The sequence below is a fragment of the Halichoeres trimaculatus genome, unplaced genomic scaffold, assembly GCF_033239565.1.
Source record: "Halichoeres trimaculatus isolate MK-OKI-2021-1 unplaced genomic scaffold, fHalTri1.1 fHalTri1_scaffold_18, whole genome shotgun sequence".
Classification (NCBI taxonomy): domain Eukaryota; kingdom Metazoa; phylum Chordata; class Actinopteri; order Labriformes; family Labridae; genus Halichoeres; species Halichoeres trimaculatus.
Window position 1 is genome coordinate 26012906 of NW_027437196.1, and position 24675 is coordinate 26037580.

At 42.7% G+C, this 24675-nt stretch overlaps 1 protein-coding gene across 1 annotated transcript in view; it reads left to right on the forward strand.

Annotated features, from left to right (window-relative positions):
- Positions 1 to 24675, forward strand: part of sspo (SCO-spondin) — a 93470-nt gene that overhangs the window by 15236 nt on the left and 53559 nt on the right. The window contains exons 18-80 of the mRNA XM_074694077.1: positions 1403 to 1613; positions 3452 to 3546; positions 3629 to 3885; positions 3993 to 4127; positions 4374 to 4576; positions 5142 to 5269; positions 5370 to 5479; positions 5603 to 5752; positions 6212 to 6305; positions 6392 to 6601; positions 6837 to 7042; positions 7195 to 7309; positions 7549 to 7670; positions 8115 to 8264; positions 8337 to 8570; positions 8674 to 8796; positions 8989 to 9086; positions 9243 to 9474; positions 9585 to 9737; positions 10102 to 10239; positions 10330 to 10512; positions 10602 to 10752; positions 11430 to 11589; positions 11825 to 11873; positions 12054 to 12158; positions 12299 to 12426; positions 12531 to 12651; positions 12746 to 12873; positions 13046 to 13187; positions 13282 to 13452; positions 13555 to 13732; positions 14218 to 14293; positions 14710 to 14731; positions 14842 to 14962; positions 15111 to 15324; positions 15494 to 15635; positions 15739 to 15915; positions 16012 to 16206; positions 16309 to 16419; positions 16500 to 16655; positions 16849 to 17007; positions 17109 to 17273; positions 17368 to 17559; positions 17711 to 17833; positions 18072 to 18201; positions 18481 to 18606; positions 18894 to 18985; positions 19118 to 19315; positions 19400 to 19570; positions 19751 to 20006; positions 20093 to 20139; positions 20272 to 20442; positions 20534 to 20668; positions 21091 to 21227; positions 21304 to 21398; positions 21507 to 21556; positions 21773 to 21946; positions 22509 to 22679; positions 22784 to 22863; positions 22982 to 23151; positions 23270 to 23316; positions 23979 to 24179; positions 24443 to 24613. Of these exons, the coding sequence (XP_074550178.1) occupies positions 1403 to 1613; positions 3452 to 3546; positions 3629 to 3885; positions 3993 to 4127; positions 4374 to 4576; positions 5142 to 5269; positions 5370 to 5479; positions 5603 to 5752; positions 6212 to 6305; positions 6392 to 6601; positions 6837 to 7042; positions 7195 to 7309; positions 7549 to 7670; positions 8115 to 8264; positions 8337 to 8570; positions 8674 to 8796; positions 8989 to 9086; positions 9243 to 9474; positions 9585 to 9737; positions 10102 to 10239; positions 10330 to 10512; positions 10602 to 10752; positions 11430 to 11589; positions 11825 to 11873; positions 12054 to 12158; positions 12299 to 12426; positions 12531 to 12651; positions 12746 to 12873; positions 13046 to 13187; positions 13282 to 13452; positions 13555 to 13732; positions 14218 to 14293; positions 14710 to 14731; positions 14842 to 14962; positions 15111 to 15324; positions 15494 to 15635; positions 15739 to 15915; positions 16012 to 16206; positions 16309 to 16419; positions 16500 to 16655; positions 16849 to 17007; positions 17109 to 17273; positions 17368 to 17559; positions 17711 to 17833; positions 18072 to 18201; positions 18481 to 18606; positions 18894 to 18985; positions 19118 to 19315; positions 19400 to 19570; positions 19751 to 20006; positions 20093 to 20139; positions 20272 to 20442; positions 20534 to 20668; positions 21091 to 21227; positions 21304 to 21398; positions 21507 to 21556; positions 21773 to 21946; positions 22509 to 22679; positions 22784 to 22863; positions 22982 to 23151; positions 23270 to 23316; positions 23979 to 24179; positions 24443 to 24613 (9155 nt within the window). The remainder of the gene's footprint in view (positions 1 to 1402; positions 1614 to 3451; positions 3547 to 3628; positions 3886 to 3992; positions 4128 to 4373; positions 4577 to 5141; positions 5270 to 5369; positions 5480 to 5602; positions 5753 to 6211; positions 6306 to 6391; positions 6602 to 6836; positions 7043 to 7194; positions 7310 to 7548; positions 7671 to 8114; positions 8265 to 8336; positions 8571 to 8673; positions 8797 to 8988; positions 9087 to 9242; positions 9475 to 9584; positions 9738 to 10101; positions 10240 to 10329; positions 10513 to 10601; positions 10753 to 11429; positions 11590 to 11824; positions 11874 to 12053; positions 12159 to 12298; positions 12427 to 12530; positions 12652 to 12745; positions 12874 to 13045; positions 13188 to 13281; positions 13453 to 13554; positions 13733 to 14217; positions 14294 to 14709; positions 14732 to 14841; positions 14963 to 15110; positions 15325 to 15493; positions 15636 to 15738; positions 15916 to 16011; positions 16207 to 16308; positions 16420 to 16499; positions 16656 to 16848; positions 17008 to 17108; positions 17274 to 17367; positions 17560 to 17710; positions 17834 to 18071; positions 18202 to 18480; positions 18607 to 18893; positions 18986 to 19117; positions 19316 to 19399; positions 19571 to 19750; positions 20007 to 20092; positions 20140 to 20271; positions 20443 to 20533; positions 20669 to 21090; positions 21228 to 21303; positions 21399 to 21506; positions 21557 to 21772; positions 21947 to 22508; positions 22680 to 22783; positions 22864 to 22981; positions 23152 to 23269; positions 23317 to 23978; positions 24180 to 24442; positions 24614 to 24675) is intronic.

Genomic DNA, 24675 nt, shown 5'->3' on the forward strand with positions numbered 1-24675 from the left:
ATGATTTAAACTCTTGGTGTCAGGTCATTTCTGACTCTCATGTTAAATCCAGGTTACATGTTAACAGTCAGTCACTCTTGCAGCTAGAAACAGTAGACACACCAAAGCTGTAAAAGTAAAACAACACGGCAGAGGTTAACTCAGCACAAACTCTCAGTGACCCAATTACATGGACAATATTTTACAGCGTGTCATAAAAACAGAGCCTGTCTCTGTGATTACTTCTTTTATCATGTGGGAGCTGTGATAAGGAACCAGCATGTGTGTGTTTTCCTCACTGATTGTTGGGCACAGATTTGAGCCACAGTGTAATTTTTGCATGTAAGGATCAGGTGTTTGTCTATGAATCCCATGCCTTTTGCTGGTTTTATCTGCTTTAGATAAGCTGCTATTAAAACAACCCAATCCTGAAATTGATTTATTGAGACTTGCATATCTAATTTTCTCTTTGATTTTATTGCATTGATGGCCTTTACTAGGTTTTTTTTAATAAACTGAATCTGAGTAACCATAACACCACACTGAGCTTACTTCTACCCATATTGCACCTGATATTTTTGAGCTGAATCCAGCTAAGAGAAAATTTTTGTCATGCACTGAGTGACATTTATCTTTAAATGACTGAAAGTCCAACTACACACCTACAGTATTGCACTTGCCAGCATTGTATTTCCTGTGACCCCTGGTGGTGCAAGAGCTCTGATGAAATCACCCTATGTTCCTGCTCACTGATACAGGATAGGTTGATTTCATTGCAGCTTTTCACCTCACAAGCACAGTGATCTTCTCTTAATGAGCCCAAGTCAACAATCAGAAAGCTACTGTTTATTTCTTTATCACTCATTTTTGTTTTATGTTACATTTTATTATATGTGCATCTGTGTCTGTGAAATGCTCTACTTAGCTCAACCCATTTTTATTGTCTTGTATTTGCATGTGTCTAGGCACAGAATATTGACCCAGCTGAGTAATAATTAAACTGATATAAGATATGCTGAACAGTTGATCCATTTCAGACTGAATCACGAGACTAAATAATACCAGTTAACTTAACCTAAGCCACATATTATAATTTATGCCACCTTATTAAATTTTATGGCAACTCTTTAGAAATTTAAGTAAAACTTTCATTGGTGAACTCTCATGTGCCAGCAGTGATTCAGTAAAACACAAGAGGGCACTGTTGCACAGTTCAGCTTTCGACGTAGCCCTGCTCCATGTCCAATTTGTGGAAGTCTCTCAAATTTGCCTTGTTCATTAGCTAAAAATACTGTACAGTATTTGTACATAATATTGTACAGTATTTTACATATTTCCAAAGTTTTTATTTTTTATTTTTTTTATTTTTTTTTACATAAACAAGTATGTTAGTTATTACGCTCCCCCTTCTCTTCTCTTACAGTACTTGTGAGCAGGGACAGTTTAACTGCACCCAGGAGCACTGTGAGGAGGTGAACAGGTGTCCAGGCTCTCTGGTGTACGCCCCACGCTCCTGCCTCCTCACCTGCTCCAGCCTGGACCCTCCAGGCCAACAGCAGGGCTCTGGGGTTACACAGTCCAGCTGCAGAGAGCCCCTGTCTGGGTGTGTCTGTCCCCAAGGAACTGTGCTATTAGTGAGTAAAATCTCTCTTTGTTTTTTTTTCCCCCCACAGGATAAAGGTAATTGTTTTGAAAGTACAGTTTGACTTTTTGACTGAAAAAATATGCACATTGTAAATATTACCCAAGAGGCCCTGTTCTATCAGACTGAGTAGCTTGGGTTAAGTAGAATAGACCCCTTTCCTCTTATAAAAGTACAGCTGTGTGGGCAATTTGAATAAAGAAGTACCACAGAGTACAAAGGTTTTTCAACTTTTTAAAATTAGTTTACTTTGACAGATGGTTAACAACTCTCAACTTGATGAGAGTTCAGTGAGTGGATGGAAGACATTAAGTGGACAGAGGACAGATATTAAACCTACATATTGAGCCCTAGCTTCGTGTGTGGTCATAACCTTGGCTCCAAACCACCTATTTCATGAACTACTTTTTTTTTAACTACTTTTTTTTTTTTTTTTTTTTTTTTTTAACTTTTTGAACTACTTTCATGAAAAAACAGGATTCAGAATTGGAGTCACACCTGGTTTAATTAAGTTAGATACAGGAATCACATTTCAAGCTCAAAGCCACAGACGTCATTGGTGTTTTAGTGTAAAGTGTGCCCCTTTAACTGGTGACTGTCAGCCAACAACCAGTGACACTTGCGGCGGAAGTCGTCAATTAGCACGGTCACTCTTTATTCCAAAACACCGGTTGCTCTCTACGGTCGCGATACTCCTGTGGGTAGAACTTAAATCCCCGGTGGAGAATCGTTTCTTACAACAGACCACAAAACAACCAGACATTTCACAGCTACGAACAGTTTCATTCCGAGTTTCAGAGTTTAAAGAAAGCTTTCATGTCTAAATGGATGGAGCTTAACGCTGTTTATGTTGCCAAAATGTGTACGTCTTTATGAATGGGGTAAGTGTAAAGAGATCTATGACACGTCCATGGGTAGCTGGTGTCAGAAGACCGATCACTCCCCCCCCCCCCCCCCCCCCCCCCCCCCCCCCAGGAAATAAAAGTTAAGCTAGCTTCCAGCAAAATACCCACATTGACTTAAACTCCATTATCTATGCATGCATTCATTTATTCATGTATTTATTATCAACCTGTTTTTAATTTAGTTTTTCATTTTATAATACAAAATAATTATAGGTATACCAGGTAAACGTTGGGCGGGGCAAAGCAAAACCAACAAAATTGAGGTTGCTATTTGCCTTCTGTCACTACTGTTATAGCTTTTTGTAGTCGACTTTTACTTTTTTTTTTTTTTTTTTTTTTTAACACATATTTTCATTTTCCTCAATCAATAGATTTAAGTACTCTCTGTGTGGTAGCAATAAACCTGACACTGCTTATCTGCTTGCTAACAATGCTAACGTTTTTTTATTTGGATGCTAACATTACAAAGGTAAGAGCTATTTCACTACAATTGATTATTAAGACCTTTTCTTGACAATAAGTCACCTTATTAAACTTTAAAACACATATGAATGACATAATTAGTGAAAGTGAACCGAAATAGTAATGTTTAGGTCATTAAACGTGTTGCTAAAGGTTTGGGTATAAATATGCGTCTGTGCTGAAGGCTAGGAGGTGATGAAAGACAGCTTTATCTGAAGCAAGGCTAGCCATGGTGTTTAGCCACATTAAGCTGACTGACTACTTTTAAAATGCCCTGTCTCAGACACGTTGCCATTGTTTCTTGCTGTACTTTACTGTCAAACAGTATTTTTGTAAGTAGCAAAATTTATCTTGGTACAACCCCCTACACTATGTGTTAGTGTGAATATGTGATAAATGAATTCAGACGGTATCTATCTAATATCATGCCCCTGTACGGCTCACTGTACACTGTGTACTTCAGGGTGATGACTGTGTTCTGCCCAAAGAGTGTCCATGCCACCATAATGGACGACTTTACTACACTAATGATACCATCACTAAGGATTGCAACACATGGTAATGTACACACATGTCTCAGTGTTTATCATCTCTGTAATGTTATGCAGTAAATACAACTAATCTTCTTTTACTCCTGCAGTGTTTGTAAGGAGCGGCGCTGGCACTGCAGTCAGTCTGCTTGTGCTGGTGTGTGTTTGGCAACTGGTGACCCACACTATGTCACATTCGACGGCCGCTGTTACTCTTTCCTGGGTGACTGCCAGTATGTCTTGGCAAGGGAGACTAGCGGTTTGTTCAGTGTCACAGCAGAGAACGTGCCCTGTGGGAGCACAGGGGTTACCTGTACAAAGTCGGTGACCCTGAGTCTGGGAAATACGATCATACATCTACTGAGAGGTAGGCAGGGTGGTCTTACAAAGGGAAGAAAACAAAAGCTCCACAGACACCTAAGGTATTTTGTGAAATTGTTGCTTGGTTTAAGCTGTCCTGTCTCTGTCCTGTAGGCAAAGCTGTGACAGTAAACGGGATGCCAGTGAGTCTGCCAAAGTCTTACAGTGGAAGTGGTCTAACTTTGGAAAGAGTTGGACTGTTTGTCTCCCTTTCTTCAAAAGTAGGGGTCACCCTGCTTTGGGATGGAGGTAGGGTACCCACAGAAAATTTCTCAGTTGATATATCTATAAGCCATTATCAGCAAATACATATCTGGGTACCAGTCAGGCTCTGAAGTTTTTTTCATAATATGCAAAAAAGCATGCATTTTCTTTGGATAATAATTTGGGAAACTCAATGCTAAGAAAAAACTTCACCTTCCGTTGACTCCACCTGTGTCTATTTAGAATGGATTAATAAAATCAGTACACTGTCATTCCACATGCTATCTCCAGGTATGCGTGTGTATGTGCGTCTGTCAGCCCACCTGCGGGGTCGGGTCGGAGGCTTGTGTGGTAACTTTGATGGAGACACAGAGAATGATTTCACCACACGGCAGGGCATTGTGGAGTCCACACCTGAGCTGTTTGGAAACTCGTGGAAGGTCAGCCCCTCTTGTCCTGATGTTGCAAACCAGGACCTTCGAGACCCCTGTGCTGTAAGTGTAACATTATCAGAAAAGCTGACACTTGAAGAAAAACTCCAAATATCTCATTTTTTTATGGGCTGTGATGGTAAACTGTAACTTTAAGGTCTTTATTTTTTTTATTTTTTTTATTTGAACAATTATACAAAAACCAACATTTATACATCCATATGGTTACAGAATAAGCAGTGAAAACATTGCTCAAACAGAGCCTCTTCCCTCAATGTACCTTATAAAGAAAACAGCAATACATTCATTCATACATTCATACATGCATATGCCCACATACACACATAACATGTACAATAAGAACCAATAAATATATAAGTGAGTGATTGAAGGCTTAACTAAGATGTAATAGATTCATCTGCTCTGACTTATTATGTCCTTAGCATTCATTTTTCCTACATAAGTTAAAAAAGGTTCCCAGATGGAATAAGATTTCTGGGAATTGCCTCTTGTGATGTGTCATATTTTGTCAAATGTCAAATGGTGAATAACATCATTAATTCATAATTTAAGGTAAACTTTACCTTTAAAGCGCTCAAAAACAAAACTGTCTTTTTGCCTTGTGTAGTTGAGCCCTCACAGAGTGACCTGGGCCAGGAAAAGGTGTGCAGTCTTGACTCAGGAGCTCTTCTCTCAGTGCCATGCCGAGGTGCCCTTCCAGCAGTTTTATGACTGGTGTGTCTTTGATGCTTGTGGGTGAGTGACAGAACCTTGATTTAGTACCACTGTTTGGAAAGAAAAATGCACACAGGGAGAAAAAGTTGATGCTGCTTTGTTGACTTTCTGTGTGTTTCAGCTGTGACTCTGGTGGAGACTGTGAGTGTCTCTGCACAGCGATTTCTGCCTACGCTGAGGAGTGTAACCGTAGAGGAGTTTACATCCGCTGGAGGTCCCAGGAGCTTTGTCGTATGTCACAGACAAACAAACACATAACCACACTTGACTGTTGGTTGTAGACTGTAACCCTGGTTTTATGTGCTGGTTAAGCTGTATTATAATGTATATCTGTATTCACCTCATTCCCTGCAGCTCTGCAGTGTGAGAACGGGCTGGTGTATGATCCCTGTGGTCCAGCTTGCTCCCCCTCATGTCCAAGTGTAAAGAAAAGTCCTCACTCACAGTGTGGTGCTCTCTCTTGTGTGGAGGGCTGCTTCTGCCCTGCTGGCACCGTCCGACATGGTGAGACTGATTTACCAAACTGAGCTGGCAGGAGTGTTATTCATGTTGTTTGGACATTTCTTATTGTATGGGTTTATTTTTGGGATAACACTTGTATTATATGTGTTGGTGACTTAGACATCTTTCATTTAGCTCATTAAATGAATTAAAGGCTCTGCCTGACACACACTTGAGACAACATGTTATCTACAGAACTATTGGCCTAACTATGATATCATCAATGGATTCATAACATTTACAGCAGATTACCCCTTTAATTTTTGGCACATCATTCATATCATTAGCTGTAACTCTCTTGAGAACAAAGCAAGTCTCTCATTCACAACAAGATTTTCAAAGTTAGGATCTGTCTTGACTCTAGTGAGCCTCTTTTTTTGTCTTTTTCAACATCTTGAACAAAATGTCTTTCTTTAAAACTTGCAAAGATCTAAGTATCACAGTTTTTTCTCTGTTATGTAGGTGATGGCTGTGTAGTTGCCACTGAGTGTCCATGTGAGTGGGATGGCTCCATGTTTCCAGCTGGATCAGTTGTCACTCAGCACTGCCAGAACTGGTTAGTCAACCTAAATGTAGATCAAATTATGGAAGTTTCTTCACTTTTTGAAGTTAAAAACATTGAATGTGTCTTTGTGTCTCCAGTTCCTGTGAGGATGGTTTGTGGCAGTGTCAGGGTGTGGCCTGCCCTCCTCCTCCCCCTCCCTGTCTGGAGTCAGAGTTCACATGTGCTGGGGGGCGCTGCATCCCCTCTCAGTGGGTGTGTGATAATGAGAATGACTGTGGTGATGGATCAGATGAGGTCTGTCCGTATACCTGCTCTCCAGACCAATTCCGCTGTACCAGCACGCCAAGGTGAAATAAAAAATGATTGAATCAAAAGGAAAACTGGCACATAGTTTATGTTTGAGTGCAACAAATGATATACAGTGATGTACTTTTGCTCTAACATTTGCTAGGATGCTCCAACAGTGATGATCTTTTTGAAGCATTACATTTATCAAAACTGTACAGGATTTCCAGACTTGAGACTTCCTGTTTAAAGTTCTTTAACTGAACTAAATAAAGAGTAATAACCCTGATCCTCCAGTGGACCATGTTTGAACCTGGCTCTGCGTTGTGATGGCCATCCAGACTGCACTGACCAATCAGATGAGGAGTTCTGTGGACCTGCCACCCCCTTGCCTCTTTGCCCACCAGGAGAGTTTCAGTGTGCCAGTGGAAAGTGCCTGCCAGCCAGCCGTGTGTGTGATGGACGGCTGGACTGTGGATTTGCTGATGGGTCTGATGAGCAGGGTAATTCATGATTCTACCAGTGGACGTCTTTAAACATAAAGGCAGTAAACTGTAGTCTGAACATACACTTAGTTACACGTCAACAAACTTTGAGTTGAACAGTTCAGTTCAACATATGTAAACATAAAATGAGCTGTTCTCTGTTTGTCCAGACTGTGGTGTGGTGTGTGATGAAGGAGAATTCCTGTGTGCTGGAGGACGCTGCATCCTCTATCTACACCGCTGTGATGGACATGACGACTGTGGAGACCTCAGTGATGAGAGAGGGTGTGTTTTTATTTTTGTTGGATGATGATGTTATTCAAGGATATCTCTTGATTCAGAAGTTTTTCCTGCCACAAAAAAAATCTTCACTTGTAGATACAAGATAATGTAAACAAAAGCAACAAATACCTCAGGTCATTAATATCTGATGAAAGAAAGAATCACCAAATATTGCAAATACTCATCAGCCAGTGTCTGTTCATTAAATAATGGTTATTCTCTCTGTTTTTCTTGTGTTTTAGGTGTTTGTGTTCTCAGGGAGAGTTTCAGTGCCCTGGAGATCAGTGTGTCCCTGCAGACAAAGTGTGTGATGGACACAGAGACTGCCTCTCAGGGACTGATGAAGCTGTCTGTCCGAGCAAAGGTAAACATTGCAGAAATTAATTTATAAGGATGTCAGGATGAAAGGACATTCAGTCCACGCAAAGAACTCTTGATTACTGAGGCCAGTATCATGTAGAGGTACTGCAGGTGTATTTAACCCTGAACTAGAGCAGGAAACATGATGCATTTATTTGACATTTGGACATTTTTTTAACTATCAAAATAAGTCAAAGAACATTTGATCAACACACTGTCTCAGCTTAACATCAGAAAGGGGGCCAGAATTGCAGGGAAACTTGATAGACTCTTAAGTTTGTTTATTAAGCTGCGAGATGTATTTTAGTAGCTTAACTCTATGATCAATGATTTTTGTTGATTCAACTTAAAACTTATCTTGAAAAAGTGTCACATTAAAGTTTTTCCTTCAAAGCTTTTCTATCTGGAATGATTTTCTTTCTTCATTTGATCTGTATGCTTTTTGCAGTAACCTGTGCTCCTGACCAGTTTGCCTGCAGTGATGGCACATGTGTTGTAAACACTAAGCTGTGTGATGGAATAAGAGACTGTCCAAGAGGAGAGGATGAAGACACAACCAACTGCTTCACCGTTGTCACTCCAACTGTGCCCACTTCAGGTAACAACAGTCGTGATTCACAGACTCATGGGAATGTTTTTCTACTGTTCATTCACACCTCTCTGTCTTTAGTTTGCAGGTCTTATGAGTTCAGCTGTGCCACTGGTGGGCAGTGTGTTCCTCAGGCCTGGCGCTGTGATGGAGAAACAGACTGTATGGATGGAAGTGATGAGCAGCAGTGCAGTGCCCCCTGTAGCCCCGGTCAGGTGCCATGTACCAGTGGGGACCAGTGTGTGGACTATCAGCAGCTGTGTGATGGGATTCCTCAGTGCAGGGATGCTTCTGATGAGAGTGTTGACAACTGTGGTGAGTTACTGTTAATGCAAAGAGGAAATGAAAAGAAGACAAACATCATCAACACACAAGAGATACAAAAGACAAAGAAAACTGAGAATAACTCTGTCACCAGGATCCATTCGGATACCTCCATGTCCAGGCAGCTTCTCATGTGACAACCGCACCTGTGTGAACGTGACAAAAGTGTGCAACGGTGTTCCAGACTGTCCGCGAGGCGACGATGAGTTGGTGTGTGGTGAGTTCTCACAAGTTAAGGAGAAGAGAGGTGAGAGTGGAAGTGTAGATGAATGAAAAAAAGAGATGCATTGTGAGGGAAATGTTATGAAGATGGAAAGGTTTATGACGGAGTACACCTCAGTGTTTGATGTTTTGGATCTTTTAATCTATAGTGTGGTAAATAATGATTCTTTGGTGTACTCCTGTATAGATAAAACTGTCACACCAGTGCCTCCTGGCAGCAGGAACACCACAGTTACCTGCCCTGAATTCACTTGTATGGATGGCTCTTGTGTCCCCTTCAATGTGGTAAGTCCAAGATCAGAGCTGTACCAGAACTAGAGCCAAACAAGAGTTGTATCTCTTGGAAATCTTAGTATGTGGACATGTTTCTTATGCATAATTAGATGTAAAATAAGAATAAACTATCCAGCTGATCTGACTCACTCACTCTTTCTAACTTAGGTTTGTAACGGTGTTGCAGACTGCCCAGACTCCTCATTGGCTCCACTTGGAGGTCCCACTGATGAGCAGAGTTGTAGAAGCTGGAGCTCATGGGGTCCGTGGAGTCCCTGCAGCACCTCTTGTGGCACAGGCTCCATGAGCCGTCACCGAACCTGCCCCCCTGGTGACCCACTGCACCACTGTCATGGTCAGGACCACCAGAGGCAGCAGTGTTTCAACACCACCTGCCCTGGTGAGGATGTGGATATGAATTCCAAACACGCTTCATACTTTCCAGCAGGGTTACAGACATCTCACAAGCCCTAAGCAAAAAGGTCTTAACTTGATTTTTCTTTCCTCTAGTTGATGGTCAGTGGATGCCATGGGCCAGCTGGTCCAATTGTTCCAGCAATTGTGGTGGAGTACAGGTCAGGCACAGAGGCTGCTTCCCCCCTCGCTATGGAGGCAGAGACTGTTCCCAGCTCCCAGGACAATCCAACCTCACCATGGAAATCAGTAAGAGCTTTTTGTGAACAATGGAGAAAAAAAATCCTTTTAGAAGAGAATGCTTTGATCCCATTTCAAGTAAAATATGAAGTGTTTGATATATTTTATTATAAGTTGTTAGTACTTTAGCTGTCTCTAAAAGTTGGTATTGCTACAAGTAAGAGAAAAACGTGCAAAGTCAAAAAACTCAGTCAAACAGATGTGAATTTGCCCCACACATCTTTGGTACCTTGCAAAGCAGATGGGTTGACTAGATTTGATGTCTGTCATTAGGAGGATCCATCTCACAAACTGTGCACTGATTTGCTTGGAGTTTTAAGAGAATGATCACATGATTTAAAGAACTCAAAAGTAAATTCCCTTTTTTTTCCAGAGCCTTGTCCTGAGGATGGCTGTACCAACACCAGCTGTCCTGCTGGGTTGGTGAGATACGACTGTGCTCCCTGCCCTGTTTCCTGCGCTCACATCAGCAGCGGGATGACGTGTGATTCAACAGCACCCTGCTCCTCAGGTCAGGCCAGAGTCAAATGAATTTTTCCTTTCTCTGTGATTTAAAAGTTTTACTCTGTCTCTATAGTTTCTGTCATGTGTCTGATCACAGGTTGTTGGTGTGCTGAGGGTCAGGTGATGAACCATATGCAGCAGTGTGTGTTACCAGAGGAGTGTGCATGTGAGGTGGCAGGTGTGCGCTACTGGCCAGGCCAACAGATAAAGGTGGACTGTGAGATTTGTGTCTGTGAGAGAGGAAGTCCTCAGAGATGCCAGCCCAACCCTGATTGTTCAGGTGAGTCTGTCGAATGATTGAAGACTGTTATCAAATCTAAAGCTGTTTTGTTTCAGCTTTATCAAGGTCCTTTCTTTGTGATGCTACAGTTAACTGCGGCTGGTCATCGTGGACTGAGTGGGGCGAGTGTTTGGGGCCTTGTGGTGTTCAGAGTGTCCAGTGGTCGTTTCGCAGCCCAAACAACCCTGTCAAGCATGGAGATGGGAGAACCTGCAGGGGGATTTATAGGAAAGCTCGCAGGTATATTCTCATCTGGACCCTCACCTGCTACAAGTGTTTAATTCTAAATCTTTATAAATCTACTCATGATTACTTTATTTCACCTGTAGAATTAATACGACATGTTTGTTATCCAGCTCTGCTTATTGAAAAGTAAAAATCTTAATTTCAATTTGCTGTCATTGTTCATGGTATTAGAGACTCAAAGCTAATGTTTCTGATTAATCCATCACAGCATTGTTTAGGGGGAATAAAATAAGAATTGTTTCTGCAGTCTACCGAACACTGCCTCTGAAATTCAGCCTCCAGTCAACATGGACCAAACTTAGCTGAACACCTTGAACTTGATTTCTGTTTGATCTGGTTATTTGTGATGCACAGGGTGTCATGCCTAGTAGTCTTTTTTTTTTTTTTTTTAATAAATTCTTCAGTATTTTGTCTCCAAGGAGGAAATGTGACCCTTTGCACAACATCCATGTGAGCGGGTTATATTAGAATTGTCTGACAACTTTAATCTTCTCCAAATCATGTTCTTTGATCACTACTGATATAACTGCAATGCTTTAAACATTTTAATGATTTTTTAAAAGAGAAAATTTAAAGTTACTGTAAAAATAAACTAGATTGCTGAAAACAGATTTACATCCCATGAATGTTCTGTCCTCCTGTGTTTATGTGTGTCCAATGTCTGTGTGCAGGTGCCAGACTGACCCCTGTGATGAGTGTGAGTATCAGGGTCAGTCCCATACCGTGGGGGACAGATGGAGGTCAGACCACTGTCTCCTATGTCACTGTCGGCCAAACCTTACAGTGCAGTGTGCCACCTACTGTCCATATGCTGTCAGTGGATGCCCACTGGTAAGAGCCCATGAGTGTGTTTGCACATTTATTGAGTTTTTGATAGTCTGTGATTTAACACGTTGTTACCGTCTCGTCTAATATGAACAGAACAATCTCTCTGTCTCTCCATGACATGAACATATCATGTTTCCTCTACATCCCGATCTCTCCCTCTGTCTGTTGAGATTTGTCTCTAAAGAAATTGTCATATGTGTTTAAGTCAAATGTTAAGTGGTCTTCTTCTGTTGTGCAGGGACAAAGTCTGGTGCCTGGGGATGGAGACAGGTGCTGTTACTGCCAAGGTAAAGTCACCACCTTTGATCTGTCAAATAAAGAGCATTTCTCAGTTTTACACACCTTGCTGCACCAAGAGATGTTGTGAAGATAAAATTAAATCAGAGCATCAAAGATGGCAGAATTGCAACATAGTGAAAATTCTCTGACACTGATGATCCTCACTTTGCATGTACTTGTGTTTATAGGAGAAAATGAAACCACTCTAGTGACTGTCAGTCCTGACACTATAACTTCCAAGCCAGCAGAGGGCACCAAACCCCTGGTTCCTACATACCCACTTCCTCCTGGAGGTAAGATCAGTGTGTCATGTGGTTAAAAAGGTAAAAGCGTTTGAGTTGTTTTTATCTTATGTGATAACAATAATTGATATATATTAAATATATGTCCTCTTACTTAAATATCAAAAGAATATTGTTTTGTTCTTCTTCAGATGAGTGTTGGACCCCACTCGGTGTTCAGTCTCTCCCAGCTTCTAGTTTCAGTGCCTCCTCAAAGCAGAGTGGTCACCCACCTGAAGCAGGGCGCCTCCACAGGTGGGACTCCCACAGTGATCTCCAGGTAAGTAGAAATCATGCCACCTCAAGAGTCAGAGTTAGAGCCCTGAGACTGCTGGTCAGACTGCCCCACAGAGGATCAAAAGATTACCTTTATTTCATCTGCAGGGCTGGAGTCCAGAGCCTGAAGACTACAAGGACCTACCACAGCGACGCCCTGACGGACACACCAGCAAAACACAGAGCCCCTACCTACAGATAGATCTTCTCCAACCGTACAACATTACTGGTAAAAAGGGAGACTGAAATCCTAGCTTTGCTTTATGAAATTATGTGTGGTTTCTGAGTGAAAAGACTGTTTCTACCTCTGTGATGCTGACTAGGTTTGCTAACCCAGGGTGGAGGTGTGTTCAGCACCTTTGTGTCCAGTTTCTATCTCCAGTTCAGCAATGATGGCAGACAGTGGTACACCTACAAAGAGCTTGTCAAGGATGCCCGACCCAGAGCCAAGGTCAGACATTACAGTATTTTAATCCTGCTTTTTAAATGTTTAAGCTATAGGCTAACTTTTTGGGCCTGTATCAGACTGATACCTGATACTAGGACGGGACTGGTGCATCCCTCCTAGGCTCTGCTTTTTCTTTTGTTCTTGAAATTGATGTTCAAACCATTTTACCCTCCAGGTTTTTATTGGTAACCACGATGATCGAGGGGTGGCAGAGATCAGGCTGGACAGGATGGTGTCGGCTCAGTTTGTCCGCCTGCTACCTCACGACTTCCAAAACGGCATCTATCTTCGACTTGAGATAATGGGCTGTGGAGATGGTCAGGAGATGTTCAAAAGTTTAAATGCTTATTTTTTGACGGTACACGATTTTTCTGAATTTATGTAATGCTAATGCATCTTCTCTTCCTCCAGGTGACCACTGGCTGGGGACATCAGCTCCTCCCACTCCCGTGTCCCCAGGTGGAGGCTGCAGAGAGAAAGAGTTCCACTGTGAAAACGGTCGCTGTGTGCCAGCAGGTCCACTGGGAGTTGTCTGTGATGGGGTCAACGATTGTGGGGACGGATCAGATGAGAGGCACTGTGGTGAGCTTCCCAACCTTACATAATGTAGTTCAGTTATTTTACAAGATGTGTGCAGCTTAACTGTAAAACCTTTGATGTAATTCTTCCCATTTCTGCGCACAGGAACACGGCCATCCCTTACAACCACCAGTCCACGCAGCTGCCCCACTGGACAGTTCTCTTGCCCACCACCAGGGGGCTGCATTGAAAAGAGCCAACGTTGTGATGGGATCCCACAGTGTCCTAAAGGAGAGGATGAAGCTGGCTGCCATCATCACAGCATGACTACTCAGTCAGACAGGTGAAGGGCATCATCGTTGGTAGTTTTAGATTATAATGTCAGTTAAAAGTCCATGGTGAAAATAATAGTGTTACTTCATAAACCCTGTTATGTTTTATCCTTGTTCAATAAGCTCTTTGTTCACTGTTTAATTTCAGTTGTGGTGAGTATTGACTTTGTTTTGCTTTTGAGATGAATGGACATCTGCAGTTTACAGCTTGAGAGAGAAAAAGTGTAAAGGCAAAATGCTACGGAGAGGCAGTAAAAGTAACAAACAGGGTTTTTTTTAGATAAGAGCATCACAGCTTCTTTGTCAGGTACCTTTGATTAACCCTTCACCTGCAAAGACGTCTCTCTGGAGATGCAAAAAGTTGATTCTTTCTGTTACATAAAAATCATTAATTATGTCAGCATAACTTTATTGATAACTATGGGTTTAGGAGTTAGGAAGACTGGTTTTATGCATTTTCACCTCTTCATTATAGTCCTACTATGTTAAATTACAGACCATACACATCCACCCCTGCGCCTCTCAGGACTCCATCCATGGCTGCTGTCACTCATCCTGCAGTTACACCATCAGTAAGAAAACTCTTCAGTAATCACAGGTTTCCCTGGATTCTGCATCACTGACTTTGAAGTTTTTTAAATTTTGATTGTTTTCTTTTTTACATTGTCTGACATCAAAAGCAATTGATGGTACATCAACCGGGTTTGTTAAGGACACCTAAAGATGGAGCATCTGTCTTTGTGATTTTATATTTGGGTATAAAGAGTTGTAGAAAGATTTTCAGTAATGGCGATAAAGGCTGAGATAGCACCTCTTTGGAGGAAAGTTTTAATTCTAAGTCAAAATAAAACTTTTCATAACATTAAAGCTAAAATTTCATTTCTTCCTGCTTTGGGCAAATAAAACTGCATACAACATACAGAATTAGACACTACAGCTTACACAGATACATGTCAAGTGCCTGAATTAATTTCTGATTGTTTTGCAGGATGGTGGCCCAGGAACTCGAGGTGAGTGATAAATTCACTTTTTGTGGACCTCTTGTGCTTTGAGGATATCAGCCTCTCATGGACTATCGGGCTCTTTTGGTTTGCATAAACACTGGTTTCATATTTCGTAGGAATCTGCTCATCACCTCTTGGACTGGAGGATGGCAGAATACGATACGGTCAGCTGACCTCATCCTCGTACCATGAGAACAACCCTGCTGATGCTGGACGATTAAACATCGTCCCCAATGTGTGAGAGACCTGGTCTATGTGATATATAACATACTTGACATCTGATACGTCTGCATGTCACTGCTTTCCCGATTTTTCCACACACTTTTCAGAAAGTGATAATAGAAAGCATAAAAAAGTATTAACTCATATCCTCTTTAATGCACAGTCAGGTTATGGAGCCAGGATGGAGCCCTTTGCCCACAGATCCTCAACCATACTTTCAAGTGGACTTCCTGGAGCCCACGTGGGTGTCAGGGGTGGTGTTACAGGGCAGTGAGCGTATGTGGGGTTACATCACTAAATACCGCCTGGCCTTTGCACTGCACAGTGGACTCTTCTCAGACTACGCTGAGGATGGAAAGCCTGGGGGTGCTGCTCAGGTAGAAAGACGCTAAAGACGATCTAAAATCATGGTTGTATGTGTTCACATTTTTCCTCATGATACAATGTTTTATAAAAATGTTCATCAGGGTGATGAAAAATAGTAGTTACTAATTTATTTTGTCTGTACACATATTAAGATTGTAAATTCTTCTTTCTGTGGTTTAGATATTTGAGGTGCGCATGGTGGGCAGAACTCCTGTGACTCGCTGGCTCAGCCGCCTGGTCAGAGCTCGCTACCTGCGCATCATCCCTGTGGAGTTCAGACACACTTTCTACCTGCGTGCAGAGATCCTGGGCTGCCGGGGAGGTGAGAAAGTGATTTCATGTTCTTTGATTTCCACCACTTGTGAAAGCCTGCACCATCTCAACACCAGTCTTATATGAAACCCTTTCTTCTCCCCTTTTTGAAGATGAGCTGGTGACACCCAGCAGTGTGACTACGTCTCCACCTGATGGTGGAACAGTCACTGTGCAGCGCTGCAAGCCCGGTCACTTTGCATGTCAGCACAGTGAAGACTGTGTGTCCATCTCTGTGCTTTGTGATGGAAGACCAGACTGCAAAGACCACTCTGATGAGATCAACTGTGGTGAGAGCTCAGTGATTTCTTTTCCTCCCTTGTATCTTATTTCTGAACCTGTTTCTGTCTTTGTTCATGTTTTAATCTCTTCATTCTTCTCTGTAGGCACGGCTCCAACCAGAGGCCCTCCAGGACTGCAGAACCAGACCACCCCTACAGGGAGGCCTGGTTTCCACAATGACAGTACCACAGGCCCCCCAGGCCTTCATACCACCAGGTCCTCAGGTGGCCGCCCTGGTGTGGCCAGTGAGGGGGTCACGGGTGAGTCAGGACTTCACAAGACCACAACCTCAAGTCAAGGTATTAAAAGCTGTTGAACCAGTGTGCTTTAAACTCATTGCTTTATTTAATGGTCCTGATCTTTTTATTCCTCTTCTGTCTTTTTGTTTCCTAAATGAACAGGTCTTTGGACCACCAAGCCATCAGTCTACCCTGGGGTCACCACAGGTCAACCTGGACTGCACCTCACCACGAGCCTCACATCTGGAAGACCTGGGCTGCAAACTACAAAAGGTCAGAGACACTAAATGAATTCATCAACAAGTGTTTAGCATTTTTATATATTAAAACCTCTCATTTGTCATCACCGATAGCCCCACTGATGGTCACCACTCCTCACGATGATGGACTTCCCAGAGTGCTTTGTGTGGAGGGCCAGTATGCTTGCAGGTCATTTGGTTGCGTGGACTCATCACAGGTGTGTGACGGCAGACGGGACTGTTTGGACGGCTCAGATGAAGAGCGCTGTGGTAAGCATCTCCAACCATTAACTACTGTGGTGATAATTTTGCAAACAGCCCATGCAGAGTGCAGTTAATTCCACTTTCTGCAGACTCCATATACATGAAAAATGTGTTACCGTGTTAGTCAGTTGTTGTAAATATTGTTCTGTTTGTGCTAAAAAACTTGTGAGATGAACAAAGTTTCATTTTGTCTCCAAAGGCACCACGGCCAGACCAGCCGTCACTCCTAAGGGCCCCCCTCTGCCCAGCCCCTGTTCTGCAAAGCAGTTCACCTGTGTCAGTGGTGAGTGTATTCACCTGGACCGCAGATGTGACCTGCAGAAAGACTGTACGGATGGGTCGGATGAGAAAGACTGTGGTAAGACCTCTGTCCACCTCATAAACCAGAGAAAGATCTGAGAAATAGAGATATATTTTGGGAACTTTCTGTGAGCCCTCTTTTTATTTCTGCATGTCCAGTGGACTGCATCATGTCCTCATGGACTGCGTGGAGCGCGTGCAGTGTGTCCTGTGGACTGGGCTCTTTGTTTCGTCAGAGGGACATACTGAGGGAAGCTCTGCCAGGCGGGGCGTGCGGTGGAGCTCAGTTTGACAGTCGGGCCTGTTTCCCTCGGGCATGTCCAGGTCTGTGTCCTGAACCTGACTGCATCATTCACACGAACAGCCAGTATGGCGTGTATTTATTCTTTAACCTGGGTGTCTCCTGTTTCCTCTTCAGTTAATGGACACTGGTCAGAGTGGGGAGAGTGGTCAGAGTGTGATGCTCAGTGTGGAGGTGGTGTCAGGCACAGAAACAGAACCTGCTCTGCTCCTCCTCCCAAGAACGGAGGACAGGACTGTGAGGGTATGACCCTGCAGACCCTGAGCTGTAACAACCAGCCCTGCACCAAAGATGTTGGCACACAGACAGGTGAATCAGACAAATTCATGCAGTTATGTTTTCTGAAATTTCCAGATATTGTCCTTTAGTCTGAGTATTACTGTCTAACAACAAGCTTGAATCACCACCAATAGTGTATGAATGAGTCTGAACTAATTGTGTTTTGTGATTGGTTGTGCAGGCTGTGTCAACAACATGGTTCTGGTGACTGAGGCAGACTGCAGGGCTGGAAGAGTTGAGCCCTGTCCTCCCACCTGCTCACATCTTAGCTCGTCCAGCAACTGCACTGATTCATGCATACTAGGTAGGACACACAGGGAGTAGTGCAGTTTCAGTTAGATTTTGCATCAAGTTATGTTTCATTTTTTTCTTTTTCAAAACAATTTGAGGATTGTTTTCAAAGTTTAAGTGTTTGGTAATTTCATTTGCTGTTAAATTATTAAATACGAGCAGAAATATTGTGTTTCAGAGTGATATGAGCACACTAATCCTCACTTAGTGCTGCTAAAAAGCTGAGGAGATGCTTTCTCCATGTTCTCCAGGCTGCCGGTGTCCTGATGGACTCTACCTGCAGGGTGGCCGATGTGTGAATTCCACTCAGTGTGGTTGTGTCTTTGATGGTCAAACGCTTCAGCCAGGACAGACTGTCAGCAAGGACCGCTGCACCTCATGGTGAGAAACATCTCAGCTCTAGTTTATGGGTTTAAAACCTAAAACATATAATCTAAAATTCATGTGTTGGGCTCAACATTTAAATTAAAAAAATCCTGAAAGGAAGTTAATTTGAAATGTAAATATTGTTTTTCTTTTGGTGGTCTGTCTCTTTTAAGTGCTGTGCTGAATCACAGTATCATCAATCCCAATGCTTTTGTTGGACAGTTGGACAATAAATTTGTATCTTTAAAAAAACAGTCTACTGTTGCTCATATCTTTCCCCTCATATCCCCTCAGTGTGTGCAGAGATGGAAGAGTAACCTGTAACACCTCCAGCTGTGTGACCGCCTGTAACTGGTCAGCCTGGTCATCGTGGTCGCCATGTGATGTAACTTGTGGTCTTGGACTACAACAACGCTACAGGTCAGTTTTTTTTAATTTATTATACCTTTATAACACTTCAATCTTCAAAGCTATGGGTCAGAAGTTTTCAACTGCCAATGATTATTTTTATGGAAATGGCTTTCACTAACAAATCATTGCTCAATCTTTGTCATTTGTTTTAAGGTTGTTTTTATTTTGTAAAATCTAAGAAATGCTCTCATTGTTTTGTGATGTCTCATTTTCTTAATTTAAGAATTAACACTTTGAGAAAAAAATGCCTTCAAACCGTTCTAGAGTTACATACACTCATGAAAGTCTTTCTGTAGATCACCAGTGATCCCAGACGGAGCATCTAGAGTCCAGCCCTGTTCAGGAGACTCCTCAGAGGCCCGACGTTGTAGCAGCCCCTGCCTCCCTGGTATCAAATCTCACTGTGCACACAACAGAAACATTAATGCTTCCAATCTTCCAGACTTTATGAGTAGTCATGGTCTTCTAAACCTCTTGCACGTTCATTACCAAAGGATGTCTAACTTTTTCCTCTGTGCAGAGCTACCTGATGGAGTGTGGAGTAAATGGACCGGCTGGTCAGAGTGCAGTAAGACATGTTTCAACCATGTCGATGATGTTGGGATTAGACGACGATATCGCAGCTGTAACCACACACTGCCGGCCTTTAACCACACACACACTGCCTGTGCTGGGGACAGCGAGGAGCAAGAACCGTGTAACACTGTACGCTGTCCAGGTAGAACACCTTTAACTCCTCTGTTTTTTAAAAATGACGTTTGATTAAAAAACATGAAGTAAGTGATATTTTTTATACAACTAGTGAATGGCGCCTGGTCTGAATGGTCACCGTGGTCTCAGTGTTCATCAGAGTGTGACTCTGGCGTCCAGATTAGAGAGCGATTCTGCAATTCACCTCCACCACAGCACGGGGGCAGCAGCTGCTCTGGGCCACACATGCAGACGAGAGACTGTAACTCTCACCCCTGCACAGGTAGAGTCCTGCTCTCTGATTTAGTCCATCAGAGTCCATTGAGTAACGGTTTGAATATTACTTTTAAATCACTTCTTTTAATATTCATTTTGTGTTTTTATTTCCTGAATTTAATAAATGTTTGTATGTGTGTGTGCAGTATTATCTAGTATTAATTCCCTACCTTTGCTCCCTCTCCAGGTGTGTGTCCAGAGGGCATGGTGTACATGACAGCGGCGGAGTGTGAGGCTCAGGGTGGAGCGTGTCCTCGGGTGTGTTTGGACATGACCTCCACAGAGGTTCAGTGTGCCACGGCCTGCTATGATGGCTGCTACTGCGCCCTCGGCTTTTACCTGCTCAACAACAGCTGTGTGCCCCTGGCACAGTGCCCATGCTACCACCACGGGGAACAACATCCAGCTGGTGCCTCCCTACCTGTCGATGCCTGCAATAACTGGTACATTCAGCCTGTTTTCCAATTACTTTTATTGTAAATTAGATCCAAAGACAGAAAGTCACTGGTTCCTGTTGTGTTTTCATCAGTACCTGCATCAATGGAGAGATGAAGTGTGGAGCAGCTCCCTGCTCTGGTGAGTGGCATTTCTATTACTTGGACTTGTTTCCCCCTGCGTCTCCTTCCCTCTTAAAGTGTTTTCCTCACTCTTATGTGTTTCTTTTAGCCTTTAACATTCTCTGTCTTTTGTTTTGTGTGTGTTCCTCAGTGGACTGTGGCTGGAGCAGCTGGACTCAGTGGAGCGCCTGCAGTCGAACATGTGATGTTGGAGTGAGAAGACGGTACCGTTCAGGGACTAATCCTCCTCCAGCCTTTGGGGGTCAGCCTTGCAAAGGAGACAGAGTTGGGATTGACACTTGCAGCATTGAACCATGTTTTGGTGAGGAGAAGAACTCATTTTTAAAAAAATATTTTTTATTTTTCTTTGTTTAAGTCTAAAAGAAACCTGACATGCTCTGTTGTGTCTGAAGGTGTGAAGGAGCCTTGGAGTGCGTGGTCAGAGTGCTCAGTGACGTGTGGAGGAGGTTACAGGAGTCGAACTCGTGGGCCCATCAGAGTCCATGGCACTGCTCAGCAGTTTAGTGCCTGCAACCTGCAGCCCTGTGGTACACCAAGATCTCACTGTTCTTCAGCATTTTTTTTTATCTTTGATATGATTGTACAAGTCATAGCTTTCTCGCACCAGAGGGTCATTTTTCCTTAATTCAACAATAATTTGAAAGTTAAGGTCTCAGAAGTGCTCAAACTTAGATTTTATCGTTTTCATAATGAAATCTGCACAATTCAAAACTCAAAATTTGATGAAAAATAAATTTTAGAAGGAAACGAGGACAGTTATGCAAAGGTTTAACAACACTATTTAGATACAGATAAATCCTTTTGTTCAAACTCTTTTTAATGTGCTGTTAAATTCATGCTTTCAGCAAATTGATGTGTTGGAGTTAATTCAGATGTCCAGTTTTAAGCCAGCTGTGAGATATTTGTACCAGGATTAAAATCCTGCTCTGTTTGCCTTTTCTCGTGTCAGGAGACGGCACGTTGTGTCCTCCAGGCCAGAAGTGGAAGCAGTGTGTGAGGGGAGCTGTGTCATGCACAGACCTCACAATGGACATCAGCAGGAACTGCACACCTGGCTGCCAGTGTCCACATGGGACAGTTCAGCAGGTGAGTTGCCTGTTTAAATATCAGTTTGGTTATGTGAATAAAAAACAAACATATTGATGGTAATCCATGTTGTCAGGATGGTGTGTGTGTGCGGGAGTCTGTTTGTCGCTGTGATGTTGGTGGAGAGCAGTACAACCCAGGAGACTCAGTGCCCACAGACTGCAACAACTGGTGAGTGAAACTTTGTGACTCAATCACTTTATCAACTCCTGAAAAAAAATTACGACTGAACAAAGTGAGTTACTATAATTATTTTACTTCTGTGTGTGTTTGTTTCAGTACATGTGAAGCAGGGAGGCTGGTCAACTGCTCTCAAGTCAGCTGCAATGGTAGGAATCAAGTCATTCAAAGTCATCTCTAATTCAACCTTTAATGATTTTAACTTTGATCTACTTAATTTTTGTGACATCTTTTTACATTTTAGAGTTGAGAATGCAAGTCAACATGAACAAGTTGTGAATAAAAAGTGAAATTATTGTCTTTTAAACCATCCCTCCACTTTTTCTTGTTTCTTTTTTCAACACACAAAAACGCTCTCCTTCCAGTCGATGGCCAGTGGTCAGTGTGGACTCCGTGGGGTCAGTGTTCTGTGTCTTGTGGAGCAGGTCTTCAGTCTCGATACCGGTTCTGCTCTAGTCCTCAGCGTTCAGGCAGTGGTTTACCTTGTCTGGGAGCTCACAGAGAAGACCAAGTCTGCATCAACACACACATATGTGACAGTGAGTTTTTCACATTTTATGATGTACATTGTTAGGAATCTTTTTTTTTCTCATGGTCTGTTTTTCAGACCAGAAAAAAGTTTTGACTGAATTGCCCCTTTAGTGTGTAGTACTTGGTGATTTTAGCAAATAGACTTGTTAGAGATGTTATGTGATTTTTTTCAGTCTGCCTAAATGATTTATAACCTCCTAGATATAAACAATGTTTTTGATTATTGCTAAATATTCCCATATTGGCATAGAGTAACTCTAACATGATAATAAAATTTAAACAAAATTATCGGTCACAAGATGTTTTCAAAATTATTACAAATAATATAACTCACAAACTCACTCTATGGACTCAAACTGGTCTGTCAGTCTTGTCTAAATTTCCAGCTCATGTCTCAGACCTCCATGCTTGTGCATCTCAGGCAGTTACATGCTGTATACTCTGTATATAATGAATTTGTCACTGGGTGATTAATGTGTTCACCAGCTGCTTATGCTGATCAAATTGTGAATCCTTGTTCATGGTGAAGTTTTTTCACTGTTTGATGTCAACCATCTGCCTCTTGTGAAGGGGACGGCGGCTGGAGTTTGTGGAGTAACTGGACAGAGTGCAGTAAGTCATGTGGAGGTGGGGTTCGGAGCCGGAGGAGAGAGTGTGACAGTCCCAGTCCAGAGGGTGACGGGAACTACTGTGAGGGGCTGGGGACTGAGGTCAAAGCCTGCAACTCTGCCCACTGCCCAGGTACCTTCAGAGAGAGTGTGTTCTGAAGAAGACTGTGAATGTGTGTGTAATTGGTTCCATTACAGTGTTTTTACATCAGTTATGATGCATGTGTGTGTTTCTAGTGGCTCCATGCTCACAGGTCCCCGGCACTGTGTTCAGCAGCTGTGGTCCTTCATGCCCTCGCTCCTGCGAGGACCTGGCTGTGAGTATCACACTGATCTTTGACTCCTCTCCCCTCATACTGCCACCACTGTAAAATTTAGTGTGAATATAACAAACAGATTTGATGAGAACGATGAATGAGTGTTTGTGTCTCTCAGCACTGTGAGTGGCAGTGTGAGCCGGGCTGTTACTGCACAGAGGGAAAGGTCTTGTCTGAGAATGGGACCGTCTGTGTGGACAGAGAGGATTGTCCCTGTCTGGACCTCAGTACTGGACACACACTTCAACCAGGGGAGACCACTAAAGCCCCTGATGGATGTAACAACTGGTCAGTATGATGCAAATACATGTTGCATATTCTGTGTCCACATGTACATCCGGGGTAAAAAGTAAACATGTACAACAAGAAGACAGGAAGAGGGTGATAATTTTACTGTGTGTTTCAGCACCTGTGAGGGTGGGAGGCTAAACTGTTCCAGGGAGCCCTGTCCTGGTGAGTCAGACCTAAGACACTTCAATTCATTTTCACATTTTGTTTTTTTTCCTTTAGTTTACTGTAAAATTTAGCGTGAATATAACAAACAGATCTTGATGAAATTTTCAGGAAATGTTCAAAATGGGATAAGGAAGAACTGATTAAGTTTTGGAAATGATCTGGATCACTGTCTGAATCCAGGATTTTTTTTAAGGATTCTTTATCATAGTGAGATAGGGCTGTTTTCATTATATGTTTATATAACTCCATGATAAATGGTCAGATTGCTTTGCAAAACAATACAAGACAAGGTCATCATAATTTCTGACAGATGTAAAAGTATGATCCACATCCTGGCAATATTCTGGATACCAAGATCCAGAATATGAAATATTTACTGGGTCATCGTCATTTTCAACACTGTCAGGAAACAAATTATCATACAAATCTGCAACTAACACCAAATTGTAGCTTGATACTGCAAACAATGGTGAAGGCAGTTGGCAGGTCTGCCTTGATTCCTTTAACGCCAAGACTGTTGAGGTAAGCTGCACCACAGACAAGCTGCAAACTCTAGGTAGATCTACCTGAAACAAAGATAACAGGTCAGAAAACAGGAACAGAGGCCAACCCTGATACTGTAGGCTTTCAAACATGAGTGTTCCTGTGTGTGTTTCCAGTGTCTGGAGGCTGGTGTGAGTGGTCAGAGTGGACTCCATGCTCCAGAACCTGTGGGGCAGAGTCAGTGTCCCGGTACAGGAGCTGCAGCTGTCCAGAGCCCAAAGCGGGAGGAGTGGCCTGCTCTGGAGAACAGGAAATACACAACGGGGTCGGAGTTCAGATTCAAAGACAGCCCTGTCCTGTCATCACATTCTGTCCAGGTAAGACGCCATCACTCATCTCAAAGGTTTGGTACTACAAAACATCAACTAAAGATTAACCACCAGCACCTGATGATTTTATCTTAAATTAGAAAAGTATCCATGAAAATAAATCCTTCTTTTCATTTTGATAATCCTAAATTCTACAATCTGTCTTATTTGCTTCTCTACAAAAACATTAATATGAATTTATAATCTTATCCTTGACACCTTTCCGATTTTTAACTATCACTGTTACATTAATGTTCTCTTCCTCTCTGTAGTCCACGGTTCATGGAGTCCCTGGTCTTCGTGGTCTGAGTGTGACGGGTGTGCAGGGTCGTCTGCTCGCACCAGGCAGTGTAACAGTCCTCCTGCCAGGTTTGGGGGCCTGCCCTGTCTCGGAGAGAGCAGACAAAGACGTGGCTGCCATGATAACATAACAGTTTGTGCAGGTCAGCATGTCAAAGGATTGTATATTAATGCAGATTTGTTTAAGGTAACAGTTCTTACTCTC